The 18,850-nt window shown below is 41.9% G+C and overlaps 2 protein-coding genes and 1 long non-coding RNA gene across 8 annotated transcripts; 1 reads left to right on the top strand and 2 right to left on the bottom strand.

The window, feature by feature from the left end:
* Positions 1-451: 451 nt before the first annotated feature.
* On the bottom strand, positions 452-2,676 carry LOC115154518 (uncharacterized protein CXorf21 homolog). 2 transcript variants are annotated; one of them, XM_029700804.1, is made up of 3 exons: positions 2,394-2,676; positions 2,001-2,138; positions 452-1,839 (listed from the first exon to the last, which is right to left on the bottom strand). In XM_029700804.1, the coding sequence occupies exons 2-3, from the start codon at positions 2,128-2,130 to the stop codon at positions 1,163-1,165; spliced, it is 807 nt and encodes a 268-aa protein (XP_029556664.1). In that variant the 5' UTR covers positions 2,131-2,138; positions 2,394-2,676; the 3' UTR covers positions 452-1,162. The 2 variants fall into 2 exon arrangements, with proteins under 2 accessions (XP_029556664.1, XP_029556663.1); XM_029700803.1 differs by having other exon boundaries at positions 458-1,839; positions 2,578-2,670.
* A 60-nt stretch (positions 2,677-2,736) lies between these two features.
* LOC115154519 (SH3 domain-binding glutamic acid-rich-like protein) lies at positions 2,737-18,773 on the bottom strand. 5 transcript variants are annotated; one of them, XM_029700805.1, is made up of 5 exons: positions 10,271-10,418; positions 9,969-10,122; positions 6,533-6,718; positions 3,486-3,566; positions 2,737-3,153 (listed from the first exon to the last, which is right to left on the bottom strand). In XM_029700805.1, exons 2-5 carry the CDS (start codon positions 10,011-10,013, stop codon positions 3,118-3,120), a joined length of 348 nt encoding a protein of 115 aa, XP_029556665.1. In that variant the 5' UTR covers positions 10,014-10,122; positions 10,271-10,418; the 3' UTR covers positions 2,737-3,117. The 5 variants fall into 5 exon arrangements, with proteins under 5 accessions (XP_029556665.1, XP_029556668.1, XP_029556669.1 ...); XM_029700808.1 differs by lacking the exons at positions 9,969-10,122; positions 10,271-10,418 and adding an exon at positions 18,188-18,773; XM_029700809.1 differs by lacking the exons at positions 9,969-10,122; positions 10,271-10,418 and adding an exon at positions 12,539-12,630.
* Positions 10,458-14,044, top strand: LOC115154521 (uncharacterized). Its single transcript, XR_003867910.1, has 2 exons — positions 10,458-11,877; positions 12,843-14,044. It is a non-coding gene; the product is annotated as an uncharacterized LOC115154521 (long non-coding RNA).
* Positions 18,774-18,850: the final 77 nt, after the last annotated feature.

Raw genomic sequence — 18,850 nt, 5'->3', positions numbered from 1 at the left:
GTCAGTGTAGATGAAGGGGAGGAGACCGGTTAAAGAAGGATTTTTAAGCCTTGAGACAATTGAGACATGGCTTGTGTATGTGTGCCATTCAGAGGGTGAATGGGTAAGACAAAATATTTTAGTGCCTTGGAATGGGGTATGGTAGTAGGTGCCAGGCGCACCTGCTTGTGTTAAGAACTGCAACGCTGCTGGGTTTTCACACTCAACAGTTTCCTGTGTGTTTCAAGAATGGTCCACCATCCAATGGACATTCAGCCAACTTGACACAACTGTGGGAAGCACTGGAGTCAACATGGGTTAGCATCCCTGTGGAACGCATTCGACACCTTGTAGAGTCCATGCCCCAATGAATTGTAGCTGTTCTTAGGGCAAAGGGGGGTGGAGGGTGCAACTGAATAGTAGGAAGGTGTTCTTAATGTTTTGTACACTGTGTAGTCCATTTCACTACCCATTCCAATGGCCAGTTTATTCTCCACAAGACATGATGGCAATAGCTCAGTGCTTTAGCATATTCATGTATTCAATTCAGTCAGTTGCATCTAAGATTAAAAAGCGTTTCAAATTTGGCAGAGCTTGATATGTTGATCTGATAACGATGTTGTGTAATGTGCTTTCTTGTCAAAATGTTATGTGACACTTGCAGTTAACATGCAATGTTAGTGTATGACAGCAGGTGTCAATATTTTCCAACTTCTTCTGACAACCAAGATAGCAAAATAGCTATTTTTTACTGTTTTGTAATAGTCTGTGGTTATGACAATATAATTTCAGATCTGCAATATCTGTGAGGAATAATTTCTCAGAAACAAGAACCAAGATGCTAAGTTATCCCTCACCTTACAGTTTGTCTCCTCTTTGTCCTTCAACTTGAAAGCTTGGGATTGTCTCAGGCTCCCAAGTATTACATTATAGGAACTGGTCGCATTTATGAAGTAGATATTATGGACATTGTGGCATTTTCTAAAGACATTTCTTCTAACAATTCAACAAAATGAACGGATCTCCATCCCAAACGATCAATTTAATTTACCTATTGAACCCAATGCAATACAACTGACCACTAAGTATACAGATTCAGTACAGAGAAAACGAAACTAAAACTGTAGACCATTCTCAAGGATGTTACAGTCGGAGGACACAGTGAAACTACTGCTGGTTTCAGTCAGGTGGGTTTTCTTCTAGGCTCAGGGTTGGAGATGCGCAGGTTGGGGGAGCTGAAGTGGGAGCTAGCCACGTTGCAGGTGCTAAGGTAGTGGATGACGATGCTCTGGGCCGTATTGGAGTCCAGGCCGTGGTCCTGACAGAGATGCAGGCTGAGCTGCATTACTGGGGCTGGTATCAAGCCCTGGGGAGGTGTCTGGACCAGGGGAGAGCTGCCCCGGGCCAGGCTGTCCTGCATGTGCTGTCTGTACACCTCCAGCAGCTTACTCTCCAGATAGCCATTCAGCATGGAATTGGACAGAGGCTCCCTGTTCAGGGCGATGATGCTGCTGTCCATGACCAGGCAACCCTCATCCTGCAGGGGCTGGGACTCCACCTGTACCCTAGGCTCCACAGGCCCTGTGGGTTCCAAGGCCTCCAGCTCTCCCAGGTCCTGAGACTGAAGAAGTGGTCCTTCGAACCCCTCATTTTCCAGCCGCGGGCTCTCTGAGCTCCTGTTTCCCACATGGTCCCCTCTGAGCTGCAGGTCGGGGTAGTCTTTGCAGAAGGTGGTGCAGCACCAGGAGCGATAGAGCTCCAGGTCACCATAGTCGTCACAGTGGCTATTTGGGATGGTGAGGGCATCACTGAGCCTGGTTGTCACTCTAGGATCAGACTGCACCCGACCTTCCATGTTTCCTATGCAGTCCACACACCAGAAGCACATTTAAAAATATGGCAATAAAAAATGAAAACAATTATTAAACATCATACTCATCATATATGAACATTGTAAGATCAAGCATATTCTACTGATTCAGAAAGACATGCAGCATTTCAGACAAATCCAAAATGCTTACCTGACATTGAACCTGGGGTCAGAAGGATATTGGGGGCAGGATGTGGTGGACGTTCCTGAGCCTTTGTGGAATGGGGGTCACAATCCTCTTCCCTGTACCTGAAGACTCTGATGAAGGCTTCTCCCAACATGACAACCACTACATAACAGTGCAAATTGTCTCAATACAACATAGCAGTAAACCACACCAACTAGCACTTTCAATTGTGATTCTCCATAGATTTTATTCCAGGACTAGCATTAATGTGGTTCCAGGAAACCACCCCAAATAATCATGTTAGCATGACATAGCCTATCAGGTTCCAAAGATAAATAAATATTTAGATTCTCTTGCCAGGTCACATAAAACATAAAATAGTATAAAACACATGACAGATAGTGACAATATCCCTACCTCTGTTTTTAGAATAGATAGTGTTCCTTTAGTCTGTCCACTAATACAAGGTTTACAAGTTAGCTACAGATTTCTCTAACTGGTGAGCAGCCACGGTAATGTGCTGTCCCAAATTGTACTGAGCTTCTGAGTAGCAAATGTCAAAAACAGGAAGCATTGTTAGAAATAAAATTAGAACACTCACTGCCCCTGCATTTCAGCTTCTGCCTTCTGTTGTGTGACATTCCATTTAGAATGGAAGGAGAACTGAAACAATTATGTGACAACAGTATTCTTTGCAATGTTAATTTGAGCTAAACAAGAACAACAAGGAAAGTGGGTAAGAATAAGAGAGACTGAGTAGTAAAGTAACACTATTTTATTATCAAACATGAAAAATATCTCATTGAATTAAATATTCTCATATGTGCAAAGCATGTCTTTATAATCTACTATATGCCTAGTATTTGGGCACTCATTCTGCCTTGATTTCAATATGATATTGAACATGGGATACTGCCCAGCATTGACTATTGTAACAGTACAAGGTCACCACTTTAAAGGTATTGTCAAAAAACACAACATTTGGTCAATTTGATACCATTCTGATTACCTTTCACAACAAAATAAAGCGCTATGATTGGTCTGAGAAGACGTTTTCCAGACGAGCAGTGGCAAGCTGCTGTAGAGCTGAATGGAGGATGACAGGAGAGGGCACTGTGGTCTGCTAATCAAAACCATACGGCTACTGTTGCTCCAGTCCAGCCAAGGCCTCTGCTTCCTGTGGGCGGTATGAAAACAGTGCTAAGAAAATGATACAACACCAGGGTTGAGACCAATTGTAATTATGCTTCCACCAAAAGGTGTATGTAACTTCACGAGAACAATTTTGTGTAAGTATTGTAATGATATAGTACAGTTGCCAACAGAACAGTCTGGACCTGCAGGTCATCCGTCATTGCCTCAATGTTGGGCAACAGAGCTGTGAAATACATGGTAGTAGAGGAAACAAGCAATCATTCAAAATAGATGGACTGGTAACTTGCACATGAGTATGGTCCTCTGTGAGTGGTTTTGACAGACTGAGTATGTCCATAAGGTCTTGGTCTTTACCTTGGAGCCTGGAGGGGCTGTTAGGCCCAAGAATGCATACACTGCATGCTCCTCACGGGCATCAAAGAAGGCCTCATAATTCTGCAACGACAATACAAAAGGCAGCTGTCTCACTAGTATGTTTCAGAAGGTTATTACAACAGAGATCATGCTCATGGACCTCAACTCCGTCATCAAGAGACTGGGTCAACTCAACATGACAATAGACAGCTGCACAATCCACTCCAACTCCACTGTCAGGAACCTTCAGCCTTCTTCCACCTCAAAACATCTCACGACTCAGATCTTCTCTCACTGACCTCGCTGCTGAAACCCTCATTCACGCCTTTGTTTTATCACACCTGGACAGACTTCAACATATTAAAAATTCAGCTGCATGAGTCCTCACACACCAAACCTGGGGACCACATCCCCCCCACCCTCATCAAACTCCACTGGCTCCCAGTTCAATATAGGATCATCTTCAAGTTGCTCATGCTCACCTACAAAGTACTCAATGGACTGGCACCAACATACCTTACTGGCCTCCTGCAGCCCTACACTCCCAACCTGTTCACTGCGCTCCTCTGACACCGGCCTCCTCAGCATCCCTGCAACCAGGATCCGCTCCATGGGAGACCGGTGTCATGACGTTGGCCTGTGGGTAAGGTTTATGACCCCCCCCCATAAATACCTTTCTCCCTTCCCCTCTCTTACTGACCCTACTGAAGGACTGCTGTCCTGTTAAATATAGAGAGTCTGGGAACATCAAACAAATGGGGAAAGGAACCATATTTTGGTAATAAAACCAGTTGGAAATATGCTTGATAACGTAATGAGTATGGATGTCAGCTCATTGTCATCTGAGACATTATGACTGATGACAGGACGACATAAACTGTACCTGAGAAAGTATACACCCTCTAGTTATCAGAGTAACATGGAATTGTTATGCAATTGAAATGTTTGATATTGAAATTGTTTGTTAGGAGATTAAATGTAATTTTAGCTTCCAAATGAGAGATTTGGGTTTTCATAAGGAAAGTGCCCTGCTTGATCAGTGGCCCACCCCTGTGAAGAGGAGGAGTTATAAACGATGAAACACATCCTTCCCCCCTCTCTACTATATAAGCCTTTGACGAAAAGATAACCACGTTGTTCCAGTACGTGAGGTCTGCAGCCTCTACGTTAGAAGGACACACATGTCAAGAACAGAACTAAGCCAACCTTGGCGTGAGCTATGGTATGAACTGGTATGAACTTTGAGTTTATTCACTACAGAAGTGATACTTCCTAGCCGTTGAGTTAGCAGCGGCCGCTGTCGACGTGGGCTAGGAAAGGACGGACGACGGATCCATTCTAACAAACAGACGAAGATACCACCACGTATCCAATTTACCACCAGAGACATTGTTCCGAGTACAGGAAGATCTGTTGGCCAACCCGGCCAGCATCTACGACCAATCTACCGAAGCGCAGCTCAGAGTAAATATTTATTGCATTTTCCTTTTCCAAATGGGCGGTAATTTAGAATGCATAAGATAATGTATTTACGATAGCATAGCGGCTGTTTGTGGTTCCTAAGTCTTCCCGCTATTTCATTCAAGCCCAACCCCCCTTTCCTTTGTGTAACCAGGATCCGTCCACCGGGACGTTTTCTGTATGACATCATTTGTAATTCTGTGTGATTAGTTTAGGTATTTAGTAAATAAATAATTAAACCCAATTTTGTATTGCTGATTCAACTTGTTAGCCAGGGTTCGTGAAGATAGCCAAGAATTTACAACTTTCATTATGAGACTGAAAATAAGATACGGGTTAATATTGACTGCTATCGATGTAAAATATTACTAAGTATTTTAAGAGTTTATTTGGAAGATAACAGCTCTATAAACGTTCTTCCGTGGTGCCCCGACTTTCTAGTTAATTACATTTACATGATTAGCTTAATCAGGTAATATTAATTAGAGAAAGAATTTTATAGGTTAGCATGTCATATCACTTAATCCGGCATAGCCAAAGACACGACACCGGGCTTTTAGCAGGGCAGCTCCCCAACTCTGGAACTCCCTCCCTCTCCATGTCAGAACTTCACAATCCATACACATATTCAAGTCCACACCTCTTCACACAGGCTTACCCGGACACTCTAGTTCACCTCCCTGGTTAGTCTGTGCTTATGTTTAGTATACGTTTATACACTGAGTGTACAAAACATTATGAGTACCTACTATTTCCATGACATAGACTGACCAGGTGAATCCAGGTGAAAGCTATGTTCCCTTATTGATGTTACTTGCTAAATCCACTTCAATCAGTGTAGATGAAGGGGAGGAGACAGGTTAAAGAAGGATTTTTAAGCCTTGAGACAATTGAGACATGGCATGTGTATGTGTTCCATTCATAGGGTAAATGGGCAAGACAAAATATGTAAGTGCCTTTGAACGGGGTATGGTAGTAGGTGCCAGGCACACCGGTTTGTGTCAAGAGCTGCAACCCTGCTGAGTTTTTCACACTCAACAGTTTCCCATGTGTATCAAGAATGGTCCACCACCCCAAGGACATCCAGCCAACTTGACACAACTGTGGGAAGCATTGGAGTCAACATGGGCCAGCATCCCTGTGGAATACTTTCGACACCTTGTAGAGTCCATGCCCCAACGAATTGAGGCTGTTCTGAGCAAAAAAGAGGAGGGGGGCACCTTAATATTACGAAGGTATATTCATATTCTTACTTATTTTAATACATGATTTTATAGCTTTTTACCCTGCTGATGTTCTTGTGTTTGTAAAGTAACTTTGGATGTCGTGAAAAGCGCTTAAAATAAAATGTATTATTATTTATCATTATTACACAAATTGCCACAAATTGCTACAAATTTGTGAGAATATTGCTGCAATATCTACGTAAAATTTGAACAGAAAAACTATAAACCAGGCACTTTTGGTTATCAAAGCATACTTTTCTTTACTATGCATTTGCTAGCATACTGTCCTTTGACCTCTCATCAGCTTCAGACAGTAAGCTTCACTTCACTGTGAAGGGGTCAGTACAGTACAACACTCACCCCACAGTAATGTTCTTCATTAAATATCTGTGGAGGCAGGGGGACCCCCGTCATTGGTCGGAAGTCCTCAGGTACGTTCTCCCTCATCCACTTCCTGTTTTCTTCACTAGTTACGATGTCACACTCCTTAAAGTCAATCTTGTTGACAGTTAGGAAACCCATGATGTCTTGCTGCTGCTTCTTAATCTACAGGCAGAAAGGGGATGAGATATTTAATTAGGTAATGTAATAAATAGGGATGCACGGTATATCAGTGAGCATATCGGAATCGGACAATATTAGCTAAAAATGGCAACATCGGCCCGATGTCTAGTTTAACGCCGAGGTGCAAAACCGATGTCAAAGCTGACGTGCACACCTATAGAACGTAGGTAGATGACGTAATGACGCCACAAAATTACAGTGCTACACAGAACATGGTGTGTACCGGGGCTTGACCAGTCAAAAAGCAGAAAAATACTAAGCGCACACTTCCAACAACTAAACAAGTTCAAGTTGAGCAGTCATTTTGAAAGAATAAGAAAATTTCAGCGAGACAATTCAAAGGTGAAATCCATTAACGGCAAGATAATGGAATTCATTGCCCTTGACAATCAATCGTTCTCTGTCGTGGATGATGTAGGCTTTCACTGACTGGTCAAGCCCCGGTACACACCATTTTTCAGATGTTGCCCTACCGGAGTTACACAGTATTGTTGCAATGCACATCTATGAGCTACTTGCTATGGGCGTCACTGCTATTAGCTTCACGACTGACATTTGGACCAGCAATGTCAGCCCCATGAGCATGCTGAGTCTGACAGCACAGTGGGTGGATAAGGATTTCGTACTGAGGAAAGCCGTATTGCATGCTCAAGAATGTGCTGGTTCTCATACCGGCGCTGTCATTTCAATGGCATTTGAGAACATGTTTGAAACTTAGAAACATGAACACTCCTAGCGCCATTCGAACAACTGACTCGAGAAATAAGCTAATCAACTGCATCTGCAGCAGACGTGATATCCTCTGTCATGGCATTGAAACGCCTGCTCAACAAAACCGTGGAGTTAAAACTTGCAAAGTACTCAAGGCTGTGAACAAGCGATTCGGTGGCATTCTCTCTGAGCCTCTTTACTGTGTCACCACTATGCTCAATGCTAGGTACAAGGACCGCTACTTCGATGCAGACAAGAAACAGGGTTTACGTGAAATGTTACATACACAGCTGGACAATATGGAAACGGACACAGTGACAGTGCGCACCGAGGAAGAGAGGCCATGGACAGACAGAGCTGAAACTTTACTGCTTGACATGTATGATGAAATCCTGGTTGAGAATGAAACGACTGAACAAATGAACAATGAAACAGCACAGCAAGTAAGTGAAAGAAATAGGTTTTGATTATGTTTTACTTGTAATGGGGACATATGTAAATGCCAAGAAAATAACTTTTTGGTCAGTGTGGTGTGTGTGTAACCTTTATTTAACTAGGCAAATCAGTTAAGAACAAATTGTTATTTACAATGACGGCCTACCCCGGCCAGCGCTGCGCGCCGCCCTTTGGGACTCCCAATCTCGGCCGGATGTGATAGAGCCTGGATCTGAACCAGGGACTGTAGTGATGCCTCTCGCACTGAGATGCAGTGCCTTAGACCACTGCGTCCATGTGTGTGGCCTTCCCTGTAGCTCAGTTGGTAGAGCATGGTGTTTGCAACGCCAGGGTTGTGGGTTCGATTCCCACGGGGGGCCAGCCCAGAAAAAAAATGTATGAAATGTAAGTCGCTCTGGATAAGAGCGTCTGCTAAATGACTAAAATGTAAATGTAATGTGTGTGTGTAACTATTTAACTGTACTAGAATGCTTAAAAGACCGCTAAAATTGTAAATATTGGTTATCGGTATCGTTTTTTGGCAAGGAAAATATTGGATATCGGCCAAAAATGCCATATCGGTGCATCCCTAGTAATAATGATACAATAATAATATTGTTTTGATAAAGGGTGGAGTATGGGGAGATAAGCCTCTATTCACTTTGCAGAGCCTCTGCAGCTGGGCTGCATTCTACAGGAGAGCCTGGGGACTGAGACGGACCCAATAAGGCCTCTGTGCAACCAGGATCAGCTCAGAAGACAGGCACAGACCAAATATGGCAGTAGGAGGAGAGCCCAGTGTTCCCATGCAACTACTTCTGTTCTGTCTAAACTTTGCACTGCACATAGAAGCCTGTCTAGAAAATCCTGTATAGACAACATTTCTGTATAGTCATGGTTTTGACTTGCAAATTCACAGTAAGCAATAATATCCGTTGTTTCAGACCAGATAATTCAGAGGTTAGCTGAGGCAGTCGTTCTGTAGCCATTGTGCTCTTTGACTGATTCTTTAGAGAGTGATGTAATTGGGTGAGGTATGAAGTTCAGATGTCCAAAGACTGATCCTGTCCAGCTGTTCTGGCACAGAACACCATTGGCAATGGTCCTTTAGTCTAGGCGTGTTGTTCTGCAGTATGTAGGGAAGGAGTGGTGGCACACAGGAAACAGGAAAATGGAGGAAGGTTGTGGTGGGGGAGTCAACATCTGATGGTAGAGTCTAGTTAAGTTTGACCCCTCACCCTCACCACAAGGCCATTTGGACGAAAACAGTTGCTTGAAAAAATCTGATCTGTTTAACCAAGTGCTTTACCTAAACATTCTTGTCTGCATGCTCACTCATAAAAACCGTCCTACACAGAGGGGGTTGAGCAGGAGTAAGAGACTGCTATTCTTACAGACAATGAATATGTGATTATGTATCCTCTTCCGATGTTATACTGTGCTGTAAATGCATTTTAGATACAATACAATCATAGTTTTGTGTTAATACTAAATTAACAATATATACAAATTAATAGAATAATAGTCATATAATAAATCAATATCTCCCAAATTGAAGGCCCTCTTTATCAAATCATTGTTTTAGGTTCATTACAATAGCCTATGCATTGTCATGCATGGGGCGGCAGGGTAGCCTAGTGGTTAGAGTGTTGGACTAGTTGCAAGTTCAAATCCCCGAGCTGACAAGGTACAAATCTGTCGTTCTGCCCCTGAACAAGGCAGTTAACCCACTGTTCCTAGGCCATCATTGAAAATAAGAATTTGTTCTTAACTGACTTGCCTAGTTAAATAAAGGTAAAATAAAAAAATGAGAAACCTATAGAATCTAATGTATTTGTGCAGCTGTCAGTCACAGCTTCTACTCTATTGCTCGGGACATCCCATGCACAACTTGCAGAATTTTTAAAAGCAAGTTCATGTCCATTGAGTTTAATACATTTAATTTGATAGAATCTGCGCAGCTACAACACAATAGCTCATTTGTATGAGCCAGAAACACCTAATGCAAATACTTTGAATTTGCCAAGAAAATGAACATAAACAGTCAATATGCTATAAGGCTTACTCAATACTCAAGATTTCTTACCGCTGTCGATCCAGAGGATGATGCTATAAAGACTTTTATAACCATGGCTGTTTGGTTCACTCCCCAAAACCCAAGTGAGCAGAGCACCAACGTCTCCAAATGATCTCTCTCTCGCTCTCTCTCTTTTTCTCTCTCTCTCGCTCTCTCTCTAACACTGTAACAACAGATGGAAATCAGATCTCTGAAAACAACTAGGAACACTTCAAACTATATATTGTAGTGCTTTCTAAATGCATTTTCAAATGCATTTGACTATGTTAATATTTTGTTCTCCTTATAAATAAGTAATAAATGCTCCTCACATATTTTTCAAGAATTTCAATTCAAATAATTGAAATAAAGCTAATAGATGTGCTCAGACATAAGGAAAATATAGTAATAGGCTCATAACCTTCTAACTACACAACGCAATATACTGTCTGAAAAGAGAATAAGCCTATGAAAAATCCGGGTGATTATACCCTATGAACGTCCCCACTACTTCCTGGTGTAAAACTGTTTTTGCATGGGCGTCATGCTTATATAATCAAATTCATGAAAATATGGTCATTTAAGATATATGTAACATGATATTCATATTCGTGGATTAATTTACACCCAATGGCTTTCACGAAGGATTTCGATTTTGAAAACGCAATCGAAAACCTTCATTAAAGGCATCAGGTCCACGAATTAATCCACGAATATAATTTTACAAATATCGTAAATGACCACGTTTTAATGAATTTGATTATAGAAATGTGAAACTCGTTCAAAAACACTACCGAATCTGCAACAGAAAGTAGGCGGGACTTTCATAGGGTATTTGGCAGCGTTATTGAGTACCACAGTATGAGTCATAATACCCATGAAACCTAGCGGCAAAACTCGGAAATGGTTCCAATCGTTTTTTAACCATTCGGTTGAGAGTCGGAGATTTTAGAACTACTTCATATAAGGTCTGTGTTTCATGTAGGCTTCCCCTAGCGAGGCGTTTTGATAACCGTGCAAGTCTCTCTCGGACAAGGTAACTTTTATCAATATTCGCCTGTAAACGAAATGCCCATTAGGTGCTAATGTGGCTATCATACAGAACTAAACATCTTGCAAGCTTAGACATCCCTCAATGAATAAATTGGCAAAATGTATTTAAATGTACAATTCTGTGAACTGTCTTGTGCAAGTTTTAAATTGACACAATACCTGTTTAGCAAAGGTTTCAGCTAGAGATGGCTTGCAGGGATTTGTAGTCTTGCATAATGTCTACTTTGATGCTAATTAGCATTTTCCAATATGAGAGCAAATGGAGCCAAATAAATTGATAAGTCACCTTGTCCTAGAGAGATTTACATGGTTATCATGCCTTGTTCAAAACAACAACAGGGAACTCGGAAAACACGAGGTCAAATCATGACGTCAGTGATCTTCAGGTCGGAGCTCTAGAAAGAAGCCCGAGTTCCCGAGTTGAATGACCGTTCAAATCGGTCAGAGATCGTTATTATTTTTCAAAGTTCCCGATCGTCTTGAAAGCGCTTAAATCGGAAGCCAGATTTCCGAGTTTCCAGTTGCATTGAACGCGGCAACATTTCTCCATGCGAACTCAGAAAAGTAACGATAACAAGTAGCGTAGATATGATAGCCTTTTTAGTTTCTCGTGTGTATTCTTGTTAGCATTTTCCAAATTAGCTAGCTAACATAGAATTTTTGAATTACCCTCTGCCTTTGTAGCGAACTAGCTAATTTAGGTATCTCCGTCGATCAGAAGCAAGGATGATTCTTGAAAAAGGTTCAAGGTTACATTTAAAAATACAAATCTGTGCTATGTAAGTTACCTGATTGTAACCACACTAACTTTACCCCGATAAACACACGTGCATTTGATCGTTTTCCAACCTCTAATCGAGAGGCGTCGCTGGATCCGTGTGTTATGGTAAGCCGTGTTTACTAGCTGCTAAAAAGCTATTTTGGTCAGGTTTAAGATCTGTGGTTAACTAGGCACTTGTGAAAATTAGCTAGATAACCGCCGGTCCTTACAAGTAAAAAGAAAACCAGCATAGGCTAGCATAATGACTGTTGTGACCTTTTTATTGACGAGTATTTCGTGAACTAGTTAGGTAGGTAATTTACCGTTTGTGTAGTAAGACTTGCTAGCTAACGTTGGGCCGGCACAATGGCAATGCTAGTTATCATGTCACCACATACTTTTGTATGTTTACACGAACTGTGAGCTAATGTTATCTAGCTAACTAAATATCGCCTGGTAGGCTAACGTTAGCTATCTACATTAGCTGAAGTTGGCTAGCTAGCGCACAAAGGACTTGTGGGCTTAATGTTGTCCCCTTACAAAACACAACTGTTTTGTTCCACTAGTGCATCTTTTGTACATAACTAATCAAATGACATGTGAAGTCTTTTAAATGTCAGCAGGGATGGAAATGAAGCTAGCCCGAGGCTAGTACTTTTCAGACTGGGCTAGTAGAAAACTAGCCTGACACAGCAGTGAAATTGTGCCTTTACAAACATTGCATGCCACAGATTTAGGACCTGAATGTTACCCAGGCTAGTAGAAATTGTGGTCTGCTGGCCCCTACCGAAAGTCCTTATGTTCCATCCCTGCACGTCAGGCCCTTTCAGACGGTCCTCCGGCTGAGGGTTTTAACTTTCCTCTTGAGAATTAGAATCATGAGTACAGCCGTATAGCTCATGCAATAGCCTAGACTGTCCTGATTATCTAGTTGAGCATCCAGTGGCTTTGACATCACAAGTCATGAAAACCTTTGGGCGGGGTTTAATACCCGTATTCAGAGTTGAGGTGGCAGCCTATCTGGATCCTTTGCAATTTGCCTACCACCCAAAAACTGATGTTGAAGATGCTCTGCTCGATCTCCTCCACAGCGTATGTGAGCAAATGAAGAAACCTGGCTGTGTGGTCAGAACAATGTTCTTCCACCTCTCCGGTGCTTTCAATACCATACAACCCCACCTGATGGCCCAACAGATAAAGGACATTCACGTAAATCAACACACTCAAATGGATTGTGAACTACCTGACCAATAGACCACAGTTCGTAAGACTGAATCAGGCAGTATCAGATCGGATATGTACAAACACGGAAGCAGCGCAGGTGACGGTACTGTCACCTTTTCTGTTTCCCCTTTACACAAATGACTTCACACACAACAATGAACTGAGCCACTTACAGAAATTCTCTGACTCTGCTATAGTAAGCTGTGCCATGTGAGGAGACAATGCTCATCACAGGGATATAAGAGTCCTTTGTGAAATGGTGTGAGGCCAATTTTTTTGGACCTGACTGGACTGAAGACCAAGGAGCTAGTGGTAGATTTTAGGGAAGAGACTGCCACTGTTGACTCTCTTTTATAAGTACTTGGGTGTAATAGTGGACAACAAACTGAACTGGAAGGAGAATTCTCAGTGTCAATTAAAAAAAAAAAAGCCCCATTCCAGACTGTACTTTTTAAGGAAGCTTGGATATCTTTATGTATGTGACAAAATACTTTTTATGTTCTATAGCAGTGTCATCACGAGTGTAGTGACCTATGCAATTGTGTGCTGGAATTTAGCTAAGGAAGAATTAAACAAGCTTGACAAAATCATTATAGCCAGTGCTACAATTGGCTGCAGCCTGGAATCAATGCAAGACATTTTCATAAAAAGGCTGCATGTAAAAACACACATGATCATGGACAATGACACACACCCACTCCACAGCATTCTAATGCAACACAGGAGCAGCTTCAGTAGCAGGTCCATCCTGCCCAGATGTTCCACAGAGGTTTAGATGGTCATTTTTTACCCACAGCCATGAGGCTTTTTAATGAGTGTAATGGACTAACTGTTTTGGAAAATGTTGTTTGTTTTCCTCAGAGTAGGATAGAAAACAGCACTTGAACCAGATTATTATTTTAAGGATACTATGGTTGGTGCATGTGCCTTTGTCTTAATGTGTTTTAAAAAATGTTTAAAAAAAAAAGTATCATGTTTGTCATTGTTGCCTGTTCTGTCAGTGATGATGCATGCTGTGATAAAACAATTTCCCAAATTGGGATTAATAAAGTAATTCTCTACTCTCTCATTCCAGGTAATTCCTCTATCCCATCCACATAGTCGTTTTTTAGATGTCAAGTCTGGGGTTAGTCAAGTCTGGGGTTATGGTATTTAAATATAATGTTACCATTTTAGTGGTCTTTCAGACAGGTGGACTGGCACCCCAGTGACACTCGGGTCTGCAGCTACCATTTTCCATTGAGAAATGGCCCTGTATTTACAAGAAAAGGTAGCTCATCCACCATCACAGATGAGGAAGATCCAGACTCATCCACCATGGCAGAAGAGAGGAAGATCCAGATACTCATCACAGTCTGATATCTGGGGTAATGTGGTTAATGATTATATAATTGATGATAATTAAGTGGCTCTTTGTAGAATGTTGACAGCTGTAACTTAACTTAATTACTACACTCACCGACACAGGATAAAATGTATCCCTCGTGCTGGCCCTGACCAAACCGGTAAGTTACCCCTAACTATAGCTGCACTTCTCCACTTGGCCAGACTTATAGTGGTCTTCTCCCCTTTTAATGCTCTTATGCTCATCCTTGAAAAATACCCTGATGTCTGAAATGGACATATTGTACAAACAATTATCTAGGCCAAGTAAAACAAATATATTTGTATCTATTGCTCTGCTAACTAGCTAAAGTGTAGTCAATGGCTAGCTAAGACAAAGGAGACGTAAGAAGTTATCGGATCGCGCTGGTGAACGGTAGCTGACAGTGTTGGCTAGCGATGAATTTGTAGTCTTGCTGAGGTCTTAACTGTTGCTAACTAGAATTTTTAGTTTGGGAGTAAATTTATGCAAATATATTGAGAACTCACACTGTCCGAGAGGGAATTGCACGGTTATCAAAACGTCACCCCAAGGTAAGCCTACTTTTACCCCTTTTTCTCCCCAATTTCATGATATCCAACTGGTAGTCTTGTCCCATCGCTGCAACTCCAGTACAGATTCGAGGAGAGGCGAAGGTCGAGAGCCATGCGTCCTCTGAAACACGACCCTGCCAAGCCGCACTGATTCTTGGCACACTGCTTGCTTAACCCGGAAGCCAGCCGCATCAATGTGTCGGAGGAAACACTGTACAACTGGCGACCGAAGTCAGTTTGCAGGCGCCTGGCCCGCCACAATGAATTGCTAGACGCGATGAGACAAGGACATCCCTGCCGGCCAAACCCTCCCCTTACCCCGACGATGCTGGGCCAATTGTGCGCCGCCTCATGGGTCTCCCGATCACAGCCGGCTGTGACACAGCGTGGGATTGAACCCATGTCTGTAGTGACGCCTTGGACCGCTGCGCCACTCGGGAGGCCTTGGAGGGTGGACAAGGTGACTTATCAATATATTCATCTGTATTTACCCTCCAAAAATAAAATGCTAATGTCGCTATCATAAAGAACTACAAATACCACGGTGATTTGGAAGAGACTGCCGAATCGAGGCAAATGTAATAATCTCTGGATTAACTATCTAATGTTAGCTAAATGTAGTAATGAAATTAATTGGCTAAATTGCTTTAAATTGACAATTCTATTAACTGTCTTGTGCAAGTTTTAAATTGACACAATACCTGTTTAGCAAAGGTTTCAGCTAGCCATGACTTGCAGGAGCCTGCTGAGGTTTGTAGTCTTGCATAATGTCTACTTTGATGCTAATTAGCATTTTTGAATATGAGCGCAAATGGAGCCAAATAAATAATGTGACCTTGTCCGAGAGAGATTTACATGGTTATCAAAACATCATGTCAGGGTAAGCCTATACGAAACAGCCCTTATTTTAAGTGTTTCTAAAATCCCCTATGGGTAAAATGAACGGTGTAAAAATGATTGGAACCATTTCCCTGTTTGACCGCTGGGTTTAATGGGTATTATGACACCTCCACTGTAGGACTCTATTTGGTCCCGTCTTCCAATGTTTTAATGTTAAGAGCAGTGTTGTGTTCGAGACTGATTTTAAGGCGAAGAACGGAGGTGGGGCGAGACCGAGACCAGAAAAAATGCGAGTCCAATTCAAGACCTTGATTGTAATTTTGTCAAATCACCACCATAATAAGAGTTCTGAAATATGAACATTTTGAACAATTCTTTAGACATTCAGAATAGTGAGAAAATGCATGCTGGGTGACAAATCCAATCTACTAATTTACTAACTCAAACACAGTGGGGAACAATGGGCCTTCTACGCCTTCGGAGAAGGGCTAAGATTTATAAAATGACAATTATATTATTTTCAATGATCTGATTTAATCTCTTCAATATTTGTTTGGAAGGGTTAACACTAAAGAAGAAGAAAAAAGATCCAATCAAGATTTTTCTTTTGCTGGTCTCCGGGGGAGAAATCTAGCTAGCTACGTCAGCCATTGGCTAGGCCACTATAAGCTAGATAAAGGCATCTGCCATTCAACTGTATTAGGGCAACAATTTGGAGTGGCAGTGGAATCAACCAATCACATTTTGACTTAATGAGTGGGACCGTTTTTTACAAAAACGTATGGTAACTTATGCTGCCTTTAAGGCCAACAGGTCACAATAGAGAGCAGTAGTTTTCCCATGGTCTAGCTAGCTAGCTTTTGTTGTCGGCTGGTTTGCACTGGCTGCAGCGGGTGTTATCAAAGAGGATTGTTGGTAATTTGTTAGCTTTTCCCTTTTCAAGGATGACTTTCAACAATAAATTAGATTTCAAATGATCATCTGGTGAGTGGAACTGTGATTATTGCAGTGTGCTTTCTGTTAGCCATCTCTTTTAAAATAACTTGTGTGTGTATGAAACATTGCCGTCAGTTCCACTTTAAATGCCAATCTTATTAATCTGTTCATATACACCTCCAGGAAGAATAACACTTACATTTCTGACAACCGACGACTTAGATATGGTCATTTTCCTAAATTCTTTGAATGTTTGGGAATTATGGAATTTGTGAAAATTCTATAGCAGTATAGAGTGAAAAGCAGCTGTGCGTTTGGACAATTAATTGACACTGCAGTGAATAAAACCAAACTACCAGAGTCTACACAGACCGGTGCGCTATAGCCAATCAGAGGTACAGTAGACCTTTATACGAACAAGCCATTTGCCACATGGGCCTGCCATCATTCACTTTGAATTGGAATGTGTTTACAGTCAGTTGCAACAGCGTAACTTTAGATCATCCGAATGCATTCGCCAAAAGCCACAAAATCAACCTGAATGGATATATGTAAGCACCACGGGAGTCCTCTTACGTTTGGTAACTTTACAGTCCTATTGATCATACAACCATGAAAAAGTAGGTGCTCTCTCCCTTAGTTATACACATCAACAACTAATGCTAGCCAGAGCAAGATGAGCTCAAATCTATGGAAGGAACATTAGATAAACCCTCAAACTTTTTAAGCTAGTTTGTCAATAAAATTGCGCTGATAAACGATGGGGAACTGTAGCCTCTTCTTCTTTCTGCAGCTTGGGTGCTTGGTTGGGACAAGCATGCAAACTGGCTAAAGTTGGAAAGCTAGCTACTTCCAGACACAAATGAGAGAACACGTCACTGACCATTTTACTTGCAGAGCTGGTTGGGCTGTTCACATGTAATCTAGAACTTTCTTGATTAACTTTTTTCCCCAATGTTTACTGACACCTGTCATTCAGCAGGTGTTGCATGTTCGTAAATTCATCAGTTCTGTGCTCTGGCACACACACACGAGAGTGCTCTGAAATCGGAGTAGATGGCCAGTCGTTCTTGCTAGCTAACAAAATGACACATCTGTATCTCTAGCTTTGTATAGCCACCGAAAAAAAGATGAGGGGAAGTCATTAACACCCACTCCTATAATGGCATGAAATGACATCTTCCTAGCAGCTATCTAACGTTAGGCTCTGTGTTGGGCTAGCATAGCTCTCAAAATCATACTTTTTGTTGAGGGAAAACAAACAAAAAATGTGAAATCCACATCAATCTGGTAGTCCTGTCAGGGCCTGGCTCCCCGGTGGGTGGGCCTCTGTCCACCCAGGCCCATCCATGTCCAAGACCCTGATGCAAACAAGCATGATGACAATTGCGCATCATAAATAGCCTACTAACCAACACTTTGGACTAAACTTTTTCAATACCTGATTTGCATACCCATTGTTGCTTTAGTTAGCATTTACTGGTAGATATCACAAGTTGAAACGTCTTTCGTACCCTACCTGCTACCGATGTCATTCATCTGTCAGCTGCTCCATTCCAAAACCAGCTGAGAGCTGCATACTCTTGCTGCCTGCAGATGATATTCCGCAGAAACTAGGCTGTGTCCAGCGCGCATGTGACTATATTTTACGTGCTTTGCGATTGTGTAGGCTACTTTGTGAATGATTTCGCTCTTGTACAACATAATTGATAAATCGTATACCTACACTACGTTGATACGCATTAATAGGGATTAAGAAGTGAGTATAAGCAATGCCCACTGGAGAAGGAAAAAAAAGGTTTATACCTGCTGCGTATACCCTCCACTACAACACTGGCCCTTTACAAAAAGTGAACTATCCTACTTGAGTGCGCTGGTGTTACGGTTGCTGTCCTAACAGAATCACGAACCTGTCACACACTGAAGGCCTATAGGTTCGCCACAGCGCAAACATGTCTATAATAGATAAAGGCTGTTAAGATATTAACGTTTCAAGAAAGGAGTGTATATATTAGGCCTGGCGAAGCGGTTTATGCGCTGGTTGAATAGACGCTGATAATTCCGTTTTTACTCGGCTGGTCTCGGGAAGAAATTACGTGTCCTCATTGTCCAAGACCGAGACACTCAATATGTGGTCTCGAATACTACAACACTGGTTAAGCGCACGAATGCTTGCACAATT

This window comes from Salmo trutta, chromosome 19 (assembly GCF_901001165.1).
Source record: "Salmo trutta chromosome 19, fSalTru1.1, whole genome shotgun sequence".
NCBI classification, from domain to species: domain Eukaryota; kingdom Metazoa; phylum Chordata; class Actinopteri; order Salmoniformes; family Salmonidae; genus Salmo; species Salmo trutta.
The sequence above is the reverse complement of the archived record's forward strand: the minus strand, read 5'-3'. Positions and strand labels throughout refer to the sequence as shown.

Bases quoted from the DNA above. Each gene is read 5' to 3' on its own strand.
- LOC115154518 (XM_029700803.1), bottom strand. From the start codon at position 2,617: ATGTCACACAACAGAAGGCAGAAGCTGAAATGCAGGGGCA. The intron at 2,139-2,577 runs GTGAGTGTTCTA...ACTGTTATGTAG, and splicing joins GAAGCTGAAATGCAGGGGCA to TGGTTGTCATGTTGGGAGAA. The intron at 1,840-2,000 runs GTAAGCATTTTG...TGGACTGCATAG, and splicing joins GACCCCAGGTTCAATGTCAG to GAAACATGGAAGGTCGGGTG.
- LOC115154519 (XM_029700805.1), bottom strand. From the start codon at position 10,013: ATGGTTATAAAAGTCTTTATAGCATCATCCTCTGGATCGACAGCG. The intron at 6,719-9,968 runs GTAAGAAATCTT...TTCTGCCTGTAG, and splicing joins CATCCTCTGGATCGACAGCG to ATTAAGAAGCAGCAGCAAGA. The intron at 3,154-3,485 runs GTAAAGACCAAG...TACCGCCCACAG, and splicing joins CAGCCCCTCCAGGCTCCAAG to GAAGCAGAGGCCTTGGCTGG.